Genomic DNA, 20,914 nt, shown 5'->3' with positions numbered 1-20,914 from the left:
CTAGTCCCCTCGATTTCCTTCATTCTAATAATCGTGAGGAAAGATGAAGAAGATGAATAGCAAGAACGAAATCAAGTGTTGAAAATCCATCTCAGTACAAGAAAGAAAGGTAATTCGATGCTTCCGAAACCAAGGGCCGACACATACTTCCGAAAGCCAATAATTGTAAGGATTAGTTACTGGATACTGATGTTGCTTCAACGAGACGATATTAGGGTTGTTCTTAAACAAAAACGACGGAGTTGGGGGCTGAGCAACTTGAATTTTCTGTTAATATTTTTCAATGTATTTCAATGTATCTCGCTGTATTTTCATGTATTTTCATGTATTTTATTGTATTCATTGTCGTTTTTTTCATTGTATTTCAATGTATCTCGCTGTTTGCTATGTATTACATTGTATTCATTATTTTTTCATTGTATTTTAATATATCCCGATGTATTCTATTTATTTCATTGTATTCACTGTCTCGCTATATTTCATGAATGTATTCATATGTTTTTTTTTAATTAATATAATTTATGTATTCAGATGTATTATATAATTTCTCTGAAGATTGCTATGTTTTTGGGGTGTTTTTCGATTGAGAATCTTTTTTATAACTGGAAATACAAAATTTGTGTGTTATAATTGATTTGTTGAGTTATATTAGGAGTCTATTATGTTAATTGATTCACTTTTCGTTTAAAAACAGTGTATTCTCATGTTTCACGCCATGAATACAGTCGAATATACTCGAATACAATAATCTGTCCAGCTGTAATCCCATGTTTCACGCCATGAATACAGTCGAATATACTCGAATACAACAACTGATTAGCTGGACTTTCCTGATTCACGCCTATTTTTGCTACTGTATTCATGAATACTTAGCTTAAATACATCTAATACATCTTATAACAATAGAAAACATATCTACAATCCGTAATATAGCAAATGATATCTATAGATAACTAATTACCACTAAAAGATAGTGCTTTATGAAAATTTCTCTTTATTAAACTCAGCTCATCTTAACGTAACCATCTCAACCCATTTAAAATTGGGCTAACTTTTAGCCCAAATTGATCCATGAGTAACTTTGCCAAAATATTTTAAATATAATTTTTTTGTTTGATATGTTATATATGACCATAAAAAAAGGTCAACCCGATGCACTAAGTTCCCGCTATGCGCAGGGTCCAGGGAAGGGCTGGACCACAAGGGTAATTATACAATTCACAAGAAAACAACACATATTAATTAATGCTTGATAAAAGTTGGGCGAGTTGAGCTATGACCCAAATTTTAGCCCATTTCGACCCAATCCATCTTAGCCCAAGTAACATTTGACCCGCCCATTTATTAACGCAACCCATTTTTTACCCGCTCGAAATCGGCTCAACCTACCCATTTGACACCCATACTCTCTTCGGACGTAGTTCCATTTTATCAGGTTTAATGGCTCAACCTGGAGAAATATTCATAATATTTCACTGCAGATAGTTCAGCAGAGGAAATATAATGACTAAAATCAACTAAATAAATTTCCCGTATGCTAGACATGTTATAGCCGCTGTATACACTGTTGCTGCCAGCTATGGCTAAACCTAAATGGAGTACTCCGTTCCAATTTATGTCAACCTGTTTGACTGAGCACAGAGTTTAATAAAAAATGAAGATTTTTGAAATTTGTGGTCCTAAACAAATCAAAAAAGACCCCAGATTATTTGTGTGGTTATAAAAGCTTCTCATTAAGGGTAGAATTGTAAGTTTAAGCTAAATTGTTACCAAATTTAGAAAGGATCATTTTTTTTGGAACGGACCAAAAAGGAAATAGGTTCACATAAACTGGAACAGAGGGAGTAACATTTAGTAAAAAAGTTAGCGATATCTTAATATCAAGGAACGTACCGAACTTTCGAAAAATTTATATCGGATTAATATTGAAGTACCGAAAAACCAAAACCAAAATACCCAATTAATTCGATATGGTCCAGTTTTTCGGAATTTATACCCACCCCTAGTTATAAGAGTCGGTAGTACCTAGCTTTGAGTGTGTCGAATACTTCCTTTAAGGTATTACTTGCCCCCACTACAAACTTGACAACTGATAATAAATCTTACAGGATATAACAAAGCCTCCAAAATTTGCTGACGGCAATTTCTGAAGATTTTCCTTTAGAAATTCAATTATGAAGATAGTTCAGTGAGAAAATTGCTGAATGGAGAGCGAAAGATAAGTTTAATACTAATATAGAAGGATGGCTGCTTTATACATTATTTACTATAACAGCAGCAAGTGAAAAATCGACAGGACTATCCCGTCAAGAAAAAAAAAGGAAATGAAGAAGTCAATTCACATCTTGTGTCTTTTGAGCAACCGCACAAGTACCACAGAAATGAAAGATTGCCAAAAGATCCACAAACAACGCATTAATTTCCCAATGCAATCAAGTAAACCCATATGAGTTGCATATATCAGATTATGTCATTGATATAGAAAGTTTGTAAAAATTGTGTCATTACTATAACCTTATTACAGGATATAAAAAATAATCTCCTTGTTAACAGTTGCTGAAACTATAGTACAACAGACCTCTTCATTGAACAAATTTGAAATTCATCAAAGGCAGCCACCGTATTTAACGGCTTCAAAGTACACTCAAGAGGTTTGTTATTTGACTTAAATTAAGAGGAAAAAGGAAAAATAGAAGGGGCAAAAAATGAATATGTTCTTTTCTGCAAAATTGTTTTAAGCACGCATCACACATGCGGAGCAGCTAATAGAAACTAAGCTGCAGCAGACAATTTATATTCCTGCTCATCAAGGTTGAGAACTTCCAACAACTTAGGCCATGATTCTGGGATGCCTCCAGGCAAATCAAATTCCAGTAACTTTCCTTGGCTTCGGTAGAAATCCTCAACGGGCTGACTCTGCAATCATAAAAAGGAGCAGAAATTATACAACTCTTCTACTTTTCTAGAGAAATATGATAACATCATAGATGCTTGAATGACCGTTAACTAACAATATCTAGAGCTATTTGATTAAAGAGATCAGAAGATTATCACAAGAAAGGTGAGTATCAGTAGTAGATGCTTTCGCTTAATTCTACCCCCAAAAGTTTGTGGTTTGAGAATACTTACTCAAACAAGGGAAAAAAACTTATTTAAGTATTAGTGAACTTGAAAAGATTGTGGTTCAGAGATTGGAGCAATACCTTATCATAGTATATACGAAGTCTTTCCTTAACAATATCTTCTGTATCATCTGCTCGAGTGATTAACTTTGATATACACTGAGAAGGAGGATTAAGTGGAGCCATGCTGATTCTAGGAGCCCCATTTTCACCCGCGACATCTATAGATGCTACGTTGAAATTCTTTCCACATTCACTGCAAATCCTTCGGCCAAGGCATTTCTCAACCAATACCTTTTCTGGAAGCTTGAGATTAACCACCAAATCTATGTCTGTCACCTCAGTCAATATTTCCTGATGCAGAAATAGACACAAATGTTAAAGAACTTGCACAAGAATTTCGTCTAACACCTCTGGTATAAATCAGAAGTCCTGTCAATGCTTTTACCAAAAGTTCCTATCCATTTAGACAATAAAGTAGCGCGAACAGGGCAGTATTCCCAGCATTCAAGAAGCTCCTTTATTGAGCAGTGGTAACAGAATCCTCTTCTATGAAGTCTTTTAAGTAAGTAATACACTATTTTCAAGCACCATTCCTGCCTCCCATTAGTCAAGTTAATGCATTTAACATGACAATTGACAACTAAAGTGAGCAGCACTTAGCCTCTAACTTCTCACATTTCTCTTCTTTGGTAAGAAGAATTCATTCTCAGTTTATCACTGTCATAGCCTAATTATTTTCTCACAGATAATCAGATCGAAACGTTCAATCTCATACATATAGTTTTTTGGAGATGGTAGCCAAGAGGTGTATAATAGACAAGATTGAAATTGAGAGATTTTATGTAGGAAAATTGAATGCATACTCACCGCTTGTCTCACAGTTCTAGGGAATCCATCAAGTATGAATCCAGCTTCACCCTTAGCTTCCCCAGACTCGAGCCTCTTAGATAGTAAATTCAATATTATCTCATCTGAAACCAATTTTCCTTGGTTGACAATCTCTGCAAGCTGAAAGAGGATGAAGCCGATCATGAGATGAAACAATTTCACTAAGTACCAACATAAAGCTGGAAACACATATAATAAAAACAACTATGCCTTAATCCCAAACTCAAGTTGGGATTGGCCATATGAATACTCAGTTACCATATCTCTATATTTTACTTGATTTTAATTTTTTCATTTCATCTGTCCAAATATTGTTGTTTGTGTTTATAGTGAAATTTTTTCTTGCATAACATACATTTTTTTTTCATTTGCACCTTTCTTCACAAAGGTCTTAAATTTAATTATGCTTTGCGATTAAAGCCCCAACAGTTTTTAGGCACTTTTCTACTTTGTTTGCGTTGGACAACACTAAAGCAAGTAAAAATCTAGATAAGACCTCCTGTTAGTTATTAAGCTTCCACCAAATCTCTGAATTGTTTATTAACGGATCACAGACTTCTTTCCGTACAATACCTGAATCGCTCAAATCTGCTCTCCCAAACTAGACTCAAAATTACGAGTAATCAGCACTAATTTGATTCAGAAGTGTTTATGAATCAGCAAAGAACCCATTAGCTTTGATCCAAACCATATATTTGTGCTTAAAAATTCATTTAATATGCATAAATAAGTTATCGAGAACCCAATAAGAAGCAACAACAAAACATCAACAACAAACCCAGTGCAATCCCACAAATGGGGTCTGGGGAGGGTAATGCGTATGCAAGCCTTACCACTACCTTGAGAAGGTAGAGATGTTGTTTCCAATGGAATAAGAATAAACTCAAAATCCTAGCTAGCTCCGCCACTACTTCCAGATCTAACCTTATTTTCGCCAAATAATACTTAAATACGCATTATATCAGTATCAAATCATAAAGTTGATATTTTTCTAGCCCCACAGCAAATGGCTGAATTGTTTATTAACGGATCACTTGTTGAAAAATATTTAGGGGAAGTTACACATTTGTTAGCTCGGCCAAACATATTTACAGCCGCTAACCAATATACATATATTATATGTCTGTAAGCCGGATGGCTATTTAAGTTAATATGTCAAATATGTACACCCATATATTAAGTAATTCATCAATCTACACAGTAAATAAGATATTCTTAAAGCAAAAAATTGAAGAAAAAAAAAAGGTTAACAAAACATACTTGTTTGGATAAAGCGCCAGAAGAATTCAACTCTTCACGGACAAGATCACCAGTGGCAATATGAGGAACGCCGAGAAGAGTAGAAAGGCGACTAGCATATGTACCTTTTCCGACACCTGGACAGCCTAAGAAAACCCATTGGACAGTTTTACCCTTGGGTTCAATACTAGTAGGGAGGGGATTGTGAGGGTAAGATTGAGATTTCAAAGTCTCAGATACAGCTGCTGTGGAAAAAGACCTAAGGGCAATGGATGAAGATGAAGATCTGAACAGGCGGATCATGGCCGCCATTGCCGCAAAGTTTTGGACTTTTTTTTTTTGGAGCTGTGAAGAGAGAAGAGGGGGACAAATAAGGAGGCGATTTCCTAGTTAATAGGAAAAGTGTTGAAAATTTCTAGGTCTTACATTAACGGGTTACGTGGATTGACCCGTTTTGTTGGTTTGGAAGTTGGTAGCTCCAACCCAGGAAAAAATAGTGTAGGTATTACCGTATTAGGACAATATTTTAGTTGGAGTTTGAAAAAAAAAAGTATACTTGATATTGAAGTTAAAAGAAACCGCAAAGGGCTAAATATACCCCTCTACTTTCAAATATTATTTACTTGTACCGCTCGTTATATTATTGGGTTATCCATACCCCTACCGTCATACTATTAAGTTATATATGCCCTCTGTCTTACTTTTAAACAAAAATACCCCTATTTTGGATGGAGTGACACGTGACAACACCAGATTAAAACGACCCATTTCTTTTTTTTACCAGACCCGTTTTTAAAAAAACCCACAACCCGACCCCTATTTTCATTTTTTTCCAATTTTTTTTAAAATTTTCAGTTTTTAAAAAACGAAAATATTTTGTTAAAAAACAAAAAAAAAATTCTATTTTTACAAATTTGTTTTTCCAGTTTTTACAAAACAAAATAATTTAAAAAACAGAAAAAATAAAAAAAAATATTTTTCAAAAACAAAAATATTTTGTTGAAAATAATTTTTCAGTTTTTAAAAAACAAAAATATTTTGTTAAAAAACGAAAATATTTTTTTTTCTGTTTTTGCACAAAAAATTCAGTTTATACAAATTTGTTTTTTTTCAGTTTTTACAAAAAGAAAATCTTTAAAAAAAACTGAAAAAATGAAAAAAAAATATTTTTCAAAAACGAAAATATTTTGTTGGAAATATTTTTTTCAGTTTTTAAAAAACTAAAATATTTTGTTAAAATCTGAAAAAAAAATCCAGTTTTTACAAAAAAAATATTTTGTTAAAAACGATTTTTTCAGTTTTTACAATTTGTTTTACAAAACCTTTTTCAGTATCTACTCAGTTTAAAAAAACAAAAATATTTTGCAATTTTTTTTAAGTTTTACAAAAAAAAAATCTTTAAAAAACTGAAAAATAAAAATATGGTTCGGGTTGTGGGTTTTTTGTAAAATGGGTTGGGTAAAAAAAAAAGAAATGGGTCATTTTTATCTGGTGCTACCACATGGCACTCTATCCAAAATAGGGGTATTTTTGTTCCAAAGTATGATGGCAGGGTAGGGGTATGGATAGCCCAATAGTATAACGAAGGGTACATGTAAATAATATTTTAAAGTAGAGGGGTATATTTAGCCCTTTGCCGTAAAAGAAATTGGTAAAAGTAAGAATTGTATTTGATATTAATTTTCACTTACGTATTGTGAAAATATAAAATTTGTTAATTGAGATTAGCAACAATAACAATAACAACAACCCAATAAAACCTTAGAAGTGTTTAAGTAGTATTTTGATATTTCATTTGAAACACAAAAATTCATCTATGTAGTGGGAGTTTGGACATAAGAATTGTGATATTCCCCAAAAAAATTATTTTTTAAATAAAAATGATATTTGAAAATTAGAGTTGTGAATGAATACATCTTGGAGCTATTTTGAATTTTGTGAGTAATTTGACGTGAAAATTTTGAAAAATAGTTTTTTGAAAATTTTCAAATTCTGAAAATTTCTGAAATTCAACTTCAAGTGAAATTTTAAATTTTCATGGCCAAACACTGATTACGAAAAAAATAAAAATTTTCTAAAAGAAAAGTGAAAAGATTTTTATGGTCAAACGGGCCCATAATGTGGCATTGTATTTTTCAAATTTGTTTTAAGATATGATTGTACTTTTTTATGTTTAATTATAAAATTTAATTTATTTTTAATGATATGATTTTATAGTCAAAGAGATGTTATATCATGTTTAAGAATACGTTCTAGTAGTCCATTTTGAATTCTTAAACTTCATATATAGATAAATAGCCTAACATAAAATGAAATTAAGGAATAAAATTTGGGTAAAATGACACTTTATAGCCACTTTGAAAATAATAGCAGAAAAATATAGATATTTTGTATGTATACATATATATATATGTGTGTGTGTATGTGTATGTGTCTGTGTTACATACAAAAATATACAGATTTTACACACTTTTATGCTTACCCACTATATATAGTATTGAATGTGCATTAAAAGTAATCCTTCCCTAATAATTTGCATATATTTATTCATGAGATTTACTAAGGGTATGTTTGGAAAGACACACGGTAATTAGAATTGGTGTAATTACTAGGATAGTAATTATGCAGCCTAGTAATCACACGGTCTAGTAATTACGACGACTTGTTTATTTGTCACAATGTAATTAGAGTATAATTACAAATGTACTGTTTGGTTTCACAAGTGTAATTACACAGTTAGATTAAATGTTAAATGAATTATCAAAACTTAAAAATTAAGAATAACAAATATATGCATATAAATAATTTTTTATAAGTATAAATGATATTAGATTTGGTATTTAAGATGCATATTTTTTCTTGATATACACTAATTAGTAATCATATATTTATAATTAATATTGTAAAAATAATTTTTATATATTTTTAAATTAATAATATTTAGTTTAATTAATTATAAAAACTAAAAATATACGTTTTGTAAGAACATTTTGGAATGTATGTTTGATAAAATAAATTAATATTTATAAATATAATATCACAACATTATGTAAATGTTTGACAAAACTAAACTATCAATTCTAATTAAAAAATGAACAACATGCAATGTGAAATAACAAGTCAATTCTCACCCTCTCCCTTGAGAATTGGAAAGTATAATTATACCTCTCCAATTACACACAATTATATGCTGACCAATTAATTATTTGGCCAGAAAAATATATTAAATTACACCCAAATCTAATTTATACGTGACTTTCCAAACAGTCTCTAAGTAATTACTAATAAATGACGTCTGTTAAGTTCTGTGCTTTGCATTAATGGATTACGTGGATCAACCCGTATTCCTTGGATCGGGAATTGCCCGACCCGACCGAATTAAGTAAAAAGGGCTCAATTAAAATAATTCACCCCATCAAAGATCAAGAATCCCAAATATCGAATATGCCATGCTGCAAGAATATTCTCTCTCCTCTCCATGTGTTCTTTTTCACGTTTTTAAATATATTATATTAAACCTTGATATAGTTTGATTGCACATGAAGATATTTAAGACCATCCTCTCGCTTTTTTATTTTCTTATTCTAGCAATATTTTTAAATTAAAAAAAGTTAACTAATTATATTTAATTATCGATGTGATACATTATTCAAATTTAAGGTAACTTTTAGAAAACATTATTGTAACATTTGATAATCTTTGTTACTACCTATATCATAAATAAAAGAAAAAAAAAATTAACATTGATATGTGAAATATCCTAAAAGGTTTACCCCATATATTTTGTATATGAAATATTATTCGAAGCACCAACGAATATGCTAGTGATATATTGAATAGTTATACTGTTTATTACACATTATAAGGTTGTGATGATTGACTAAGCGAATAAGTATTATTACAATATTTACTCCACAAGTTACCTGGTACCGCAAATTGAACTCACTTTAAATTGCTACTTCCTCTGAACCACTTTAATTTATTTTTAAGCTATTTTTAAACATATCAAGAAATTCATTTTTTAATATTAATTAATAATAAAATTAATTATATTAACCTTAATTTGTTTATTAAAAATATAACAAATATTCCTAGGTTTTTTATTTTAAAGGCAATTTTAAAAAAAAAATTAATTTCTTCTTGATATCTGAAAAAAATTAAATATTATGAATTACAAAAAAGTAAAAAATTATTTAAAGTGCACCGAAGGGAGTAATCAATACGTATTTATTATCAAAAATTAGTTGGCAGTGCTTTTTAGCTTAATTGTTAATTGTACCATTTTTTATATGAAAATGAAAACTTTAATAAATAAATAAAAATTCTACTTTGAAGGCTCTAATTTTTTTTGGAGAGAGGAATTTGACAACGTGTAAGCTTTGCTTCCACATGCAACTCTTAAATCTCTTACTATTTCGCATTATTTTTATTCCATTGAAGAATCTCTCTGTTTGGCTAACGCCAATGGCGATTTCTGTATCTGCCCCGGCACACAACTGTGGCCTCACCGTTGGAGTTAACAGAAGTGTTCATCGCCTCCCAGTTCACAATGTTAATTTAATCCCACAACCGTTAAGTTTTAACTGCAATCTCAGCTCTCCTCTCTACTTAACGCCTACTTTTTCAGCCACTTCTGTCTCCCAAAGGTCCTCTGCTATATCCAATTGCACAGGTTAAGCTTGTCAATTTCTTCTTGCAATTATGTTATTACCGTTTCTCATTTGCATGCTTGATTCCTTTTTATTAGAATAAACACATCAAAGTATATTACTACTTAATGTTGCAGAAAAATGGAAAACTTTTAAGTTATTTATTTCAGTTCCGCAGCTTAGCTTAAGCTGATTTAGTAAACTAGGGAGTCAACAGGTTAGTTGCAGTGGCGAAATTTTATAAGGGTGTTCAAATTAAATTTTGAACACCCTTTGCCTTTGCCAGTGGGCTATGCAAGGGTGTTCAAAGTCTATTTTTTAATCAATAACAAGTAATATTTTATCTTATACATCGTACAATTTTTCGACGAAGGGTGTTCAGTTGACCACACTTGGGCCAACATAGCTTCGCCCCTGGTTAGTTGTCTCCAACTCTACAGATAAGCACCATAAGCTTGTGGGATTTCGTCTTAATCGTTTGTTATTATGTGATATGATGGTTTAGCTTATTCAGATCTGGTAAATTAGTGATTGATGACTGAATGATGATTCTAGCAGTTGTTTGAGCATTTGAATTTCAAGAATTATTTGACTTTAGCTGAAAAGATATAGAAAAGGATGCTGCAAAACTACAATACTAAAATTCATGACCAATAATTCGTAGAAGAATTCTCCGCCTTGCTCCTTGCGTGTTCTTGCCTCCTTCAGTCAAATCTCTCCACCTTCGGTCGAATCCCCCCTCCTTAGGTCGAATTCCCCTTCAAAAGTGAGTTTAAAGACTATTTATATGGGATAGGGTTAGCATGGGGCGAAATAATACAAGCCAACTTTGGACAGACTATTTAGGTTAGCTCGTTCACTCTCTCGTGCGCACGCAAGAGTGAACAAGTGAAGTTCTTCTCTTTTTCTTTTCCTTCTAGGTCTCTCGTGCACTTCCATGCCTTTTTGCCATAATCCGCTTTTTTTTTTCAAGCTCTCCTCAGCTAGCTTGTTCACTCTCTCGTGCGCGCGCGAGAGTGAACGAGCGAAGTACTTCTCTTGTCTTTTGGTCCCAAATCGACTTCTTTTGCTCATCTTCGTCCAACTTGCTCCTACACATAAGAATGCACGTAAATGAGCATAATTCACTACAAAAACTCATATAACCGCCCGTAACCACACAAGTTATGAGATGAAAGTACACCAAAAAATATGCAAGTTTAGCCGTTTATCAGATGCCTAGGTCGTATCTCCAATCTGGAAAATATATTTAAAAAATGATTTAAAGCTACAAACATTGGTATGCAAGTTATTACAGATACTACTAGTATTTAAATGATTCTATGAACTAAAGATAGTTAAGACTGGAACTGTTGGTTTTTGAAATAGGAATAGAGTCTACAGTGGTGAGTGGGGACACCGCCAATGTGTTGGATGATGTTCAAGTATTTGATCTGAATGGACAAGGTGTACCTATTTCGGATCTGTGGAAAGATAGGAAAGCAGTTGTTGCGTTTGCTCGTCATTTTGGGTAATTTTCTGTGGCGTTATGCACCATTCCTCCAAAAACTGATAATCAAAAAGCATGTAGTGGACAAAACTATTTTCTGCTTATTCTAGTTCCCGATTGCAGATGCGTCCTTTGTCGCAAAAGGGCTGATTATCTGGCAGCTGAGAAGGTAATCCTTTTGCCTACATCTTTGAAGGTTATCATTTATTCTTGTAAGTGTTCATATGGCAAAATCTTTTGATTTATATATCCAACTGCCCTTCTTAATAAGTTGTCGTTCATGATTAATAGTTGAAAAGGATCATATTCGCAGAACATTGCCAAATAATCCTTTTTCTAAATCATTATTGAACTATTCTTTGTTGAAGTATTTGACACAAATGACTAGTCTTGGTATCCTTGTTTGATGCTAGCGAGTTAAGTGATGGAAATTGCACAAGTTGCAATTCACAATCTGCGTGGGTCATAGTATGAAGACCGTGTTGTCAACAAATTTTCTAATTCTAATATGCTTCTTATTTAGATTTTGCTATCTTCAATATGCTTAATTAGTTATTTTGACCACAAAGATGATAGTGGACATATCCTGAATTTCCATCATCTGTTGCTTAATTTAGAGAGAGATTTTCAAGTACCTAGGGTCAATTATCCAGGGAGATCGGGAGATCGACGGGAATGTCACGCACCGTATCGGGGTGGGATGGATGAAATGGAGGTTAGCGTCTGGAGTCCTGTGTGACAAGAAGGTGCCACTGAAACTTAAAGGCAAGTTCTATAGAGCGGTGGTTAGACCGACCATGTTGTATGGGGCTGAGTGTTGGCCAGTCAAGAATTCTTATATCCAGAAGATAAAAGTAGCCAAAATGAGTATGTTGAGATGGATGTGCGAGCACACTAGGTTGGATAAGATTAGGAACGAAGATATTCGGGAGAGGGTAGACGTGTCTCCTATGGATGACAAGATGCGGGAAGCGAGACTTAGATGGTTCGGGCACGTGCGGAGGAGAAGCCTAGATGCCCCGGTTAGGAGGTGTGAACGGTTGGCTTTGACAGGTACGAGAAGAGGTAGAGGGCGGCCTAAGAAGTATTGGGGCGAGGTGATCAGGCAGGACATGGCGCGACTTCAGATTTCCGAGGACATGGCTCTGGATAGGGAGGTGTGGAGGTTGAGCATTAGGGTTGTAGGTTAGGGAGTAGTTCCGCGCTTTTCCTCGTTGTTCCAGCTAGTCTAATAGTGTTTTGTCTATGACTACTGGCGGTTTTTGTTCATTACACTATTTTTATTTTTTTCAATGTTGTTATTAGCATAATTATTGTCCTTCCACTTATTTGTTGTGTCTTACGATGCTGATACTATTTGTCTGGTTTCTGTTGTTGTTACAGATCTTGTCTCTGAGCCGAGGGTCTCCCTGAAACAGCCTCTCTACCCCTCCGGGGTAGGGGTAAGGTCTGCGTACACTCAACCCTCCCCAAACCCCACTAGTGGGATGATTACTGGGTTGATGTTGTTGTTGCTTAATTTAGCCTTTTAATTACCAGCACTAAATAAATTATATCCGTAATTAATACTCTAGAATATTCACAGGATAAGATGGATGCAGCTGGAGTTGCACTTGTTTTAATTGGACCTGGTAGTGTTGATCAGGTATATAGAAGTGAAGCTTCTTGCACTCATTGCTCATCCATGATTTAACTTCCTTTATTCTTTTCCATTGCAGAGATTTCTTGAAAACATTACTCATACTTAGGGGTCGTTTGATAGGATGCATTAGATAAAATAATGCATGCATTAGCTTTGTGTATTAATAATACCTTGTTTGGTAGATATTTTGAACCTATGCATTAGTTATGCAAGCATTAGTTATACATTCTATTTGGTATTATCCTATGTATAACTAATGCATAGAAAACCATGGTATTAGCAATGCAATGGTTTTTAATGCATGCATTAGCTTAGTTAAAGACAAAATTGTCCTTCAAAATTTATGCTTGATTAAAATGTGCTAGTTATTATATTAATGCAAGTTTAAAATAATCCAAATAGTGAGAAATAAAATTATATCTCTAGTAAATAAATAAATACTTAGCATATTTCTTTTTTTATAAATAAATATTTACTTATATATTACAATATAGGTAGACAAATCAAATAATTTTTTTAAAACTTTTTCATAGAAAAACATTTCTCAACATATGTTTCTTTTAGAAAGTTAGAGTGATGGAATGGTTTTGGGGATATTTTTGTAAACAAGCAATTCTTTTAGAAATTGTGCAATGCTTTAATACATCAAGCCAAACAATGGATAAGAAATATGTCAGCATAACTAATACCAGCATAACTAATGCAAGCTAACTAATACACCATATTCAGCATTATTCTTATGCACCCTACCAAACGACCCCTTAGTGTCTTCCTTGCTCCCCTTACCATTTTCTCTTACGAGCAGGTTCTTGTTTCTAGCACAGTTCAACTTATTCTGCTATTTTCTTGCTTCTTTTCTGCTTCTTGCTCTTTTATGATTTGCAAGAGCTCCTTAAACCTCGTGCAGAAGCTGGATTGAGTTGTGACTCTTTTGTTTTTGTTTTCTCCAGGCAAGATCATTCTCCGAGCAAACAAAGTTTAAAGGAGGTTAGTCTTGGATTAAAGACCTTGTGTCCACCGGTGGCTGTTACTAGAAGTCCTTAGGTCCCATGAACTAGATTCGAGCAATGTCCAATGATACATATGCTTAATAGGGTCAGTGACCTCGCTCGAATGCCAATGCACTTTAAGTTACAGTTTCCCCTATAAGAAGATCGTCAGCATAGGTAGAAGGACACGATGTGAGGGATATAAGATACATATTTTATCAAATATGTGTAATTGTCCTTTCCAATCACGTGATGTTATGCTCTGCGTGCTAAACAAAATAACTGAAGAATATTCTAGCTGTTGCTTCAAAATTTTCTGCATCTGCGGTTTTTCAAAAGGTGACAACTTGACAGAGGTTCATTCTTATTTACAGAGGTTTATGCAGATCCAAGTTATAGGTCTTATGATGCTCTGAGATTTGTGTCAGGCGTTACAACCACATTCACACCCGGGGTATGCAAATTAGATGCTCATAAAGTAAAACTTCCAGCTTCTCGATGTATTCTAATAGTGTTCTTGCTCATCTGTTCTTATTTACTTCAAGCATAGGCAGGTCTGAAAATAATACAATTATATATGGAGGGATATAGACAGGATTGGAAGCTTTCTTTTGAAAAGGACACCAGGACACGAGGTGGCTGGTATGTCAATTTCCGCAGATGCTGCTTATCTTCTGATCTGTTTAGCTAATAGGATTGTGTAAAATATATTTTTATTGTATTTTCATAGTTTACTCATCATTCAGTTGGAGAATCCACTTTCTTAAGACAAAAGAAGTGAAAATTGGTGCTTTGGATTTCCTAAGGAAGCACCGATTGAACTAGATTTACTGTGTTGAAGTTGCACGATTGTCATGGTCAACTCCCAAACACCGAATCCAGTTTGGTGTAATAAGAAACCAAGGAATAATTATCTGATCCAAGCAATTCCTTTTTTGTAAAATTCACCTGAAGTGCATGGCGTTTTAAGGTAACATAAATTATTTTTATTGTTCGGTTTATCTGTGGGTAAACCATAAGCCATAGTTTCTCTATCATTTCCGCTTATAGTTGGTAAGTGACATTCTTGGTTGTTAGAGTCTTTAGAGTTTTGCGCTAACGGAATGGTGATAACTTCCTGCTAACTGCATATTAAGCCATGCTGCAAAGCATTATAAATGTATGTTTTAGTGCCTGAAACATGTCCTTTTGTCACATTTTTAGAGACCATTTATTCCCCACTTGTGGGGGTTTTTTTGTTGTTGTTGTTGTTGTTGTTACTGGAATGATGTGAACTAATTTGCTTCTTGTATTGTCAGGCGACAAGGAGGAATTATTGTTGCAGGTCCTGGTAAAAATAAAATCACATACATACACAAGGTTAATCGTTGTTCCTTCTTCATCTCAATCTTGATACAGAATCTATGTGCACCAATGTAGCTTAGAATTATTTTCAAGGCTCCGGTTAAACTCATCATAGTTTTAGACTTTCTTTCTCAACGCCATTTAGATTTCATCACAACCAAGATTGGTTATTGGTTACTTCCCATTTGATTTTGTCCTATGAAACTTCACTAATTCCTTGTTTCAATTATCTACCTGATTCTCACAGGATAAAGAAGCAGGGGATGATCCAGATATAAATGATATCTTGAGTGCTTGCTGTGTGCAAGGCTAATTATCTAGTCGGTCTCAGCTACCAATGCTTTTATATGTGTACATACAGATACACACACATTATCTAAATGTATCATTAGATTTACTTGAATATCTTAATCTAGATCCACAAAAAGAAAAAAAAGAACCTAGCCTAGGTATAATATGAATATAGTTGAAGCTTAAATTAGAAGGAGCCTCGGAGCAACGGTAAAATTGTCTCCCTATGAGCTATATGTCACGAGTTCGAGCCGTAGAATCAGCCACTGATGCTAGTATTAGTGTAGACTGCTTAATACCTTCTCGGGATATGTCCCTTCCTCGGACCCCGCATAAACACAGAATATTTTGTGCAACGGACTACCCTGTTAGTTAACTTCGGATTACTGGAACAAGTATAGAGTTTGATTTTTGACTTTGTTAAATTTTCATGTAACTGTTCCGAGTAAATTAGTTGAAGTCACAAAGGGTTCAAAAACTTGAAATTGCAGCTAACACTGTTTTTTCAACTCAACTCTACCTAGTACCTACAGTCAGGGGAGGATATATGTGTTAGAAAAATAATGTTGATAACTCAAAAAGAAATATACAAATTAGTGTCTAGATTCATTCTTTTAATATTATGTTAATTGGTTTTCATTATGCTAATTAATTTGAATATATTTTCAAACATAATAATGATTTTGTAACTGAAATTTGATATTACTCTTGAATAGCCTTAATGGCTAATTATTCAATAATTTCTAATGTTGGCTTTTGAGAATTGGGTCAGACATTTTAATGGATTCAAAAAAGCTTTTATAAGCTACAAAAGTTGAGAGCTATAACTTCTATCAACTTATCCTATATATACTCTATTTCAATGTTGAAGGAAAGGAAGGAAAATAACAGAGAAACAAGAGTGAACATTTTCTTCTTTCTTTTGTGTTGGGTTTTCTTTTATACAATCTTTGTTGTTTCTGCTCCTAATTTATTCTAGAAAAGCTTGTTGAATCCTAGGAGATACACCTAATTTTATTCATCACGGTGTGGGCGAAATATCCTTAAGGACAGTGTCCTTGACACGCCTCAAGCTAATTCTTTTATTCTCCATAATCACCAATATTTTCCAACAATCTTAAGGATATTTACACTATTTTATCATGGAGAATCAAGTTTAACGTTGTCCAATTTATTTTTGAAAATGGGACATGTACTTCAAGTTTGCACAACGGTCTTATGGAGAATACCACTCTTTATGAAAATTATTTTTGTGAGCAACAAAATATTAATCAAGTTGTTGTTTCAATTTTGTGCATTATCGCATTATGGAGGATAAATTGCACCACAAAAAAAGGTACATTTTTTATAGTATTTATATGCGTCTAAGCCTACAAAATGTAGACTTTTATAGTTATCCATTTTTTGAAAATCTTGAAAGCTCTAAGATAGTGGGTTTAAATTTATTCTTCAGTTTCAACAAATTTGAGTTTTGAATTTGGAGTGTTATAAATAAAAGCACGATTGATTTCTATACCCAAATCGTATAAGTTCTTTGCTAATTCTATGAGAATGAAAGATTGAATAATTTACTATACATGATAATCATTCATATCAAATAAATTTGACAGATCTTTTTGATGGAAGGGAAGATGATGATTAATGTGTTAGATTTTGTAAATCTTCTCTCATAATATTTGAATGTTTTACATATATTTGCTAAAGCATTTCACAATATATTAAACAGCTTTTTGAGCTCTTGAATTTTGACGAATTTGCATTTATCTTTACAAATAATATGCATCTACCGAATTATCTTAATTAATGAGTCATGATTTCTAGGAATTCAGCTTGAGTATATGTGTTCCTAGATCATTGCGGGTCTCCTCCATATTAGTTTGATAGAAATAATAGATAAGACTTTCATGCTCTTGTGACATTTTGGGTGAAACTATATTATTAGCTTGTTGTTTATAAATTGGTAAAACTCTTTATGAGTTGTGGAAAGGTTATCTCCTTAACCTGAAATTTTCGAAATGTAGGGGACCATGAAATCCAGAGTTATATATCATGTTCTAATAAGGAAAAGTGTAGGAAATATTATTTGTTAAAATTATAATGAGGCCTTACAAAGTTGAGATTTTTTGTGGTGGCTTCTCAGGCTGTGGGAGTCTCATACCCACCTCCTCTTGCTCTCATGCACCTGATACCTGAAGATTCGAGGCCTGACCTCGAAGGTTTGCACCCAGATCTCTGCCGACTCGAGGTTCCATGGTCATCTCCGGCCTTGCTCCGGCATACCAAGGTTATCTGAGCCTGTTTCTGACCTCTCCAACTCAAATCAGTGGCCTTTCAAAGCCTTTCTCATTTCTAGGGTTCTTCTGAAATCCTAACCCTTCGAGGTTTTCTCCGATTTCTTTAGATCCGTTGTGTATCTGTGCTCTCTTTGAGTTTTCAAACGATTTCCCTAACTTTTCTTTCAAAAATTACTTTTAAAACCGCTTCATTTTCGATCTAGGGTTTTCCGAAAATGTTTAAGTGTTTCTCTGACTTTCTCTCCTTTGTCTTTTGTGTTTATTTGCCTCTACTGTGTTCTTATGTTTTCTTCTACCTTGTATATTCTTCTACTGAGTTTTTACACCCCGTTCTTGTATGTTCTTTTACTGAGTTTTTACACTCCGTTCTTGTATGTTCTTCTACTGAGTTTTTACACTCCGTTCTTGTATGTTCTTTTACTGAGTTTTATATACTCCATGCTTGTATGTTCTTCTACCATGTTTTCCATACTATGATCTCATATGCATTTCTACTGTGTTTTTATATTTTTTGTCTTCTACTATGTTCCAGCATGTTTCTCCTACTGTATTTTCCTGCTAAGTTCTTAAGTTTCCTTATTTTCCTTCTATTAAGCCCTGTTTAAGTTTCTTCTAAAAAATCTCTTACGCATGTTTCTTTTACTGTTCCTATCAATGTTTTTCTTTTGAGTGCTTCTACTGTGTTCCGCATGTTACTTTGCTATCATGTTTTTCTCATGAGTTTCTGTTGATGAAAGAAACATGCAAGAGGTTTCAACTCTGAAACCTCTGAGCCTGTTTCAACTACTTGCCTTCTCATCTCTGTACTTGATTCAATGTGGAAACCCTAGAATTTGGGGGTTCCGCCAAGCATGATTATGTGATTTGATTGAACTTAGGGTTTATTTCAAAACCCCTAACTCTTTTAGACCCATTCCTTGCTTTCATATGACTCTGACCTTTTGCTAAACTTTTCTATACTGGATTTTCTACTGACTTTACAATGACACTACAGTCTTCCTTCATGCTTAACATGTTCGTATTCTCCTTATATATGATATACTTCCCTTTAAAGTAGCTTTTGAATTTGTGATTAGTTCCTACTTCCCTCTGAACATGGGTCTAATTGATTCCCTTTCCATTGTTTGCTGATTTTCCTTAAGTTAAAAACATTTCCCATCTTTTGACTTGGTTCATTCATACAAAATCTCAGACCCTTTTGATTTACTGGTTGTTAATTGATCTTCTTACCTTATTTGCACAAACCGTGTACTGTCAAAAACCTGTCCTTAAATAACCTTTATGTATTTGCCCTCAATTTCATGCTTTACACAAAGTATTTATTTAATTCCTTTCCTTTTACTCGTTTTGAATCTGAATCCCTTAATTAAGGGAAGCCTTGTGTAATTGATTGACAATCAGTTTTCAAACTATTTTCTTACCTTATTTCTGCCTGCTTTCTACATTATTAAAGGCACGACCCTTTTCACAAACACTACACACTTCAGACACAATTCACAATCTCTTCTGAACTCTTACTCACATAATAGAACTTTCTCTTCCTGTCTGCACTGAGGTTTTTACCAGACTACTGCATTTTCTCTACTTGTTTCTTTGAAGCTGGTATGTCCTAATTTAACTTCAGCATCACCACAATGTGTTTACTTATAACTTTCTGCATCTATGTCTACTTTACTACTTCTGCAGAGTTAAATACTTAAACTAACATGTTGATTTGTTTTTGCTTGTTTCTGCTATGAATCCCCATTCCCTATTTCCCTTCATGTGCTTTGAGTTACAGTTTAAAATATGGCAATACACAAGTTATTATCTATGGTTTGAACTTGATCCCTTAGGGGATCCTAACCTCTAAACAATGTGCTACAATAGGCTTATGGGTGTGCCAACATCTCCCATTGTTGGGTTATGCCCACTAACCTGCTTTTTACCTCTTGCAACTCCCCATTACCTATATCCCTATGTGTACTGTTTCCCTTCCCCTTTCCCCCTTTCAGAATTCTGCACTTGCACTCTCTCCTAGTCTTTAAGTTCTGCCCCCTCTTGTGAGCTTTGCTTTGGGACCTTGAGTTCCCTCTGAACTTGGACACCTGAGGGCTGGACCTTCCATACTGCACTTTAGCTTAATATGGCGATACATTTGGGTGTAAGCACTGCCTGAAGTTCTTATGAAACTCTTTGGGAACTCTGATACACTCAAGTGGCAGAAAGGCTTTGAAACATGATCTTTGGAGTTGGTTTACTTCATACTTCAAATAGGAAGTCTGAATCAGGCTCTCTGTGGTTGTCCTTTTTAATTTCTGATGTATTTTTTCCTTTACTTTCTTTTCTGAGTTGTAATAATTTTGTAATAAAACTCTCGGGGATGGCTAGTGTAAAGGGAGGGGTAACTGTCACACCTCCTTTTTGCACGCCCCGCCCCAAAGGGTTAAATGCGCGGGTGGAGTTTTTCCAATTTAAGTGACAATATTCGAAATGAGATTATTTATTTAATTCAGAGTCGCCACTTGGGAAAGGTTTGGCTTTTGGTGTCCCAAGTCACCGGTTTATCTTGAATCCCAAATCGAGGAAATTTTCGACTTTTCCAAATGAAGTCTGCGAACCAGAAATTCTAAGTAAGGAATTCTGTTGACCCGAGGGAAGGTGTTAGGCACCCTCGAATCCCGTGGTCCTAGCACGGTCGCTTAAATTGTTATAATGGCTAAATATCTGATTTAAATACAGGTTGTGACTTATGTGCTTTTATTAAGTTTAAACCGCTTTTATTATTATCATTTATTTTATGGAATTGCAACGTCGTGAAAATGCATCTCGAACCACGTCACAATCAATGCACCCGTAGTTGTTAACACATTTTGACTCCGTTGAGACTTGGATTTGGGTCACATCAATGTGCACCCGATTTTAAGAATATAATTTACTTAATGTCGCGCCTAAAGAATCTAAACGCGTTATTATCTTTGGGGA

General features: G+C 33.8%; 2 protein-coding genes across 2 annotated transcripts; one reads left to right on the top strand and one right to left on the bottom strand.

Annotated features, from left to right (window-relative positions):
* Positions 1-2,432: 2,432 nt before the first annotated feature.
* On the bottom strand, positions 2,433-5,672 carry LOC107772238 (adenylate kinase). The gene is made up of 4 exons (XM_075222641.1): positions 5,274-5,672; positions 3,993-4,133; positions 3,204-3,476; positions 2,433-2,916 (listed from the first exon to the last, which is right to left on the bottom strand). The coding sequence occupies exons 1-4, from the start codon at positions 5,562-5,564 to the stop codon at positions 2,773-2,775; spliced, it is 849 nt and encodes a 282-aa protein (XP_075078742.1). The 5' UTR covers positions 5,565-5,672; the 3' UTR covers positions 2,433-2,772.
* Positions 5,673-9,662: 3,990 nt separating this feature from the next.
* LOC107772237 (thioredoxin-like protein AAED1, chloroplastic) lies at positions 9,663-15,781 on the top strand. The gene is made up of 9 exons (XM_016591728.2): positions 9,663-9,924; positions 11,270-11,411; positions 11,514-11,559; positions 12,976-13,035; positions 13,983-14,019; positions 14,396-14,475; positions 14,572-14,663; positions 15,320-15,380; positions 15,613-15,781. Exons 1-9 carry the CDS (start codon positions 9,717-9,719, stop codon positions 15,676-15,678), a joined length of 792 nt encoding a protein of 263 aa, XP_016447214.1. The 5' UTR covers positions 9,663-9,716; the 3' UTR covers positions 15,679-15,781.
* Positions 15,782-20,914: the final 5,133 nt, after the last annotated feature.

Source organism: Nicotiana tabacum, chromosome 10, assembly GCF_000715075.1.
Source record: "Nicotiana tabacum cultivar K326 chromosome 10, ASM71507v2, whole genome shotgun sequence".
NCBI classification, from domain to species: domain Eukaryota; kingdom Viridiplantae; phylum Streptophyta; class Magnoliopsida; order Solanales; family Solanaceae; genus Nicotiana; species Nicotiana tabacum.
Note: the sequence above shows the minus strand (reverse complement) of the source record. Positions and strands in the feature narration are given on the sequence as shown.

Excerpts from the sequence above, each read along its gene's own strand:
- LOC107772238 (XM_075222641.1), bottom strand. The coding sequence starts at position 5,564 with ATGGCGGCCATGATCCGCCTGTTCAGATCTTCATCTTCATCCATTGCC. Across the intron at positions 4,134-5,273 it reads CTGGCGCTTTATCCAAACAA|CTTGCAGAGATTGTCAACCA; the intron begins GTATGTTTTGTT and ends ATCCTCTTTCAG. Across the intron at positions 2,917-3,203 it reads TTCGTATATACTATGATAAG|AGTCAGCCCGTTGAGGATTT; the intron begins GTATTGCTCCAA and ends TTATGATTGCAG.
- LOC107772237 (XM_016591728.2), top strand. The coding sequence starts at position 9,717 with ATGGCGATTTCTGTATCTGCCCCGGCACACAACTGTGGCCTCACCGTT. Across the intron at positions 11,560-12,975 it reads ATTATCTGGCAGCTGAGAAG|GATAAGATGGATGCAGCTGG; the intron begins GTAATCCTTTTG and ends GAATATTCACAG. Across the intron at positions 14,476-14,571 it reads CAACCACATTCACACCCGGG|GCAGGTCTGAAAATAATACA; the intron begins GTATGCAAATTA and ends CTTCAAGCATAG.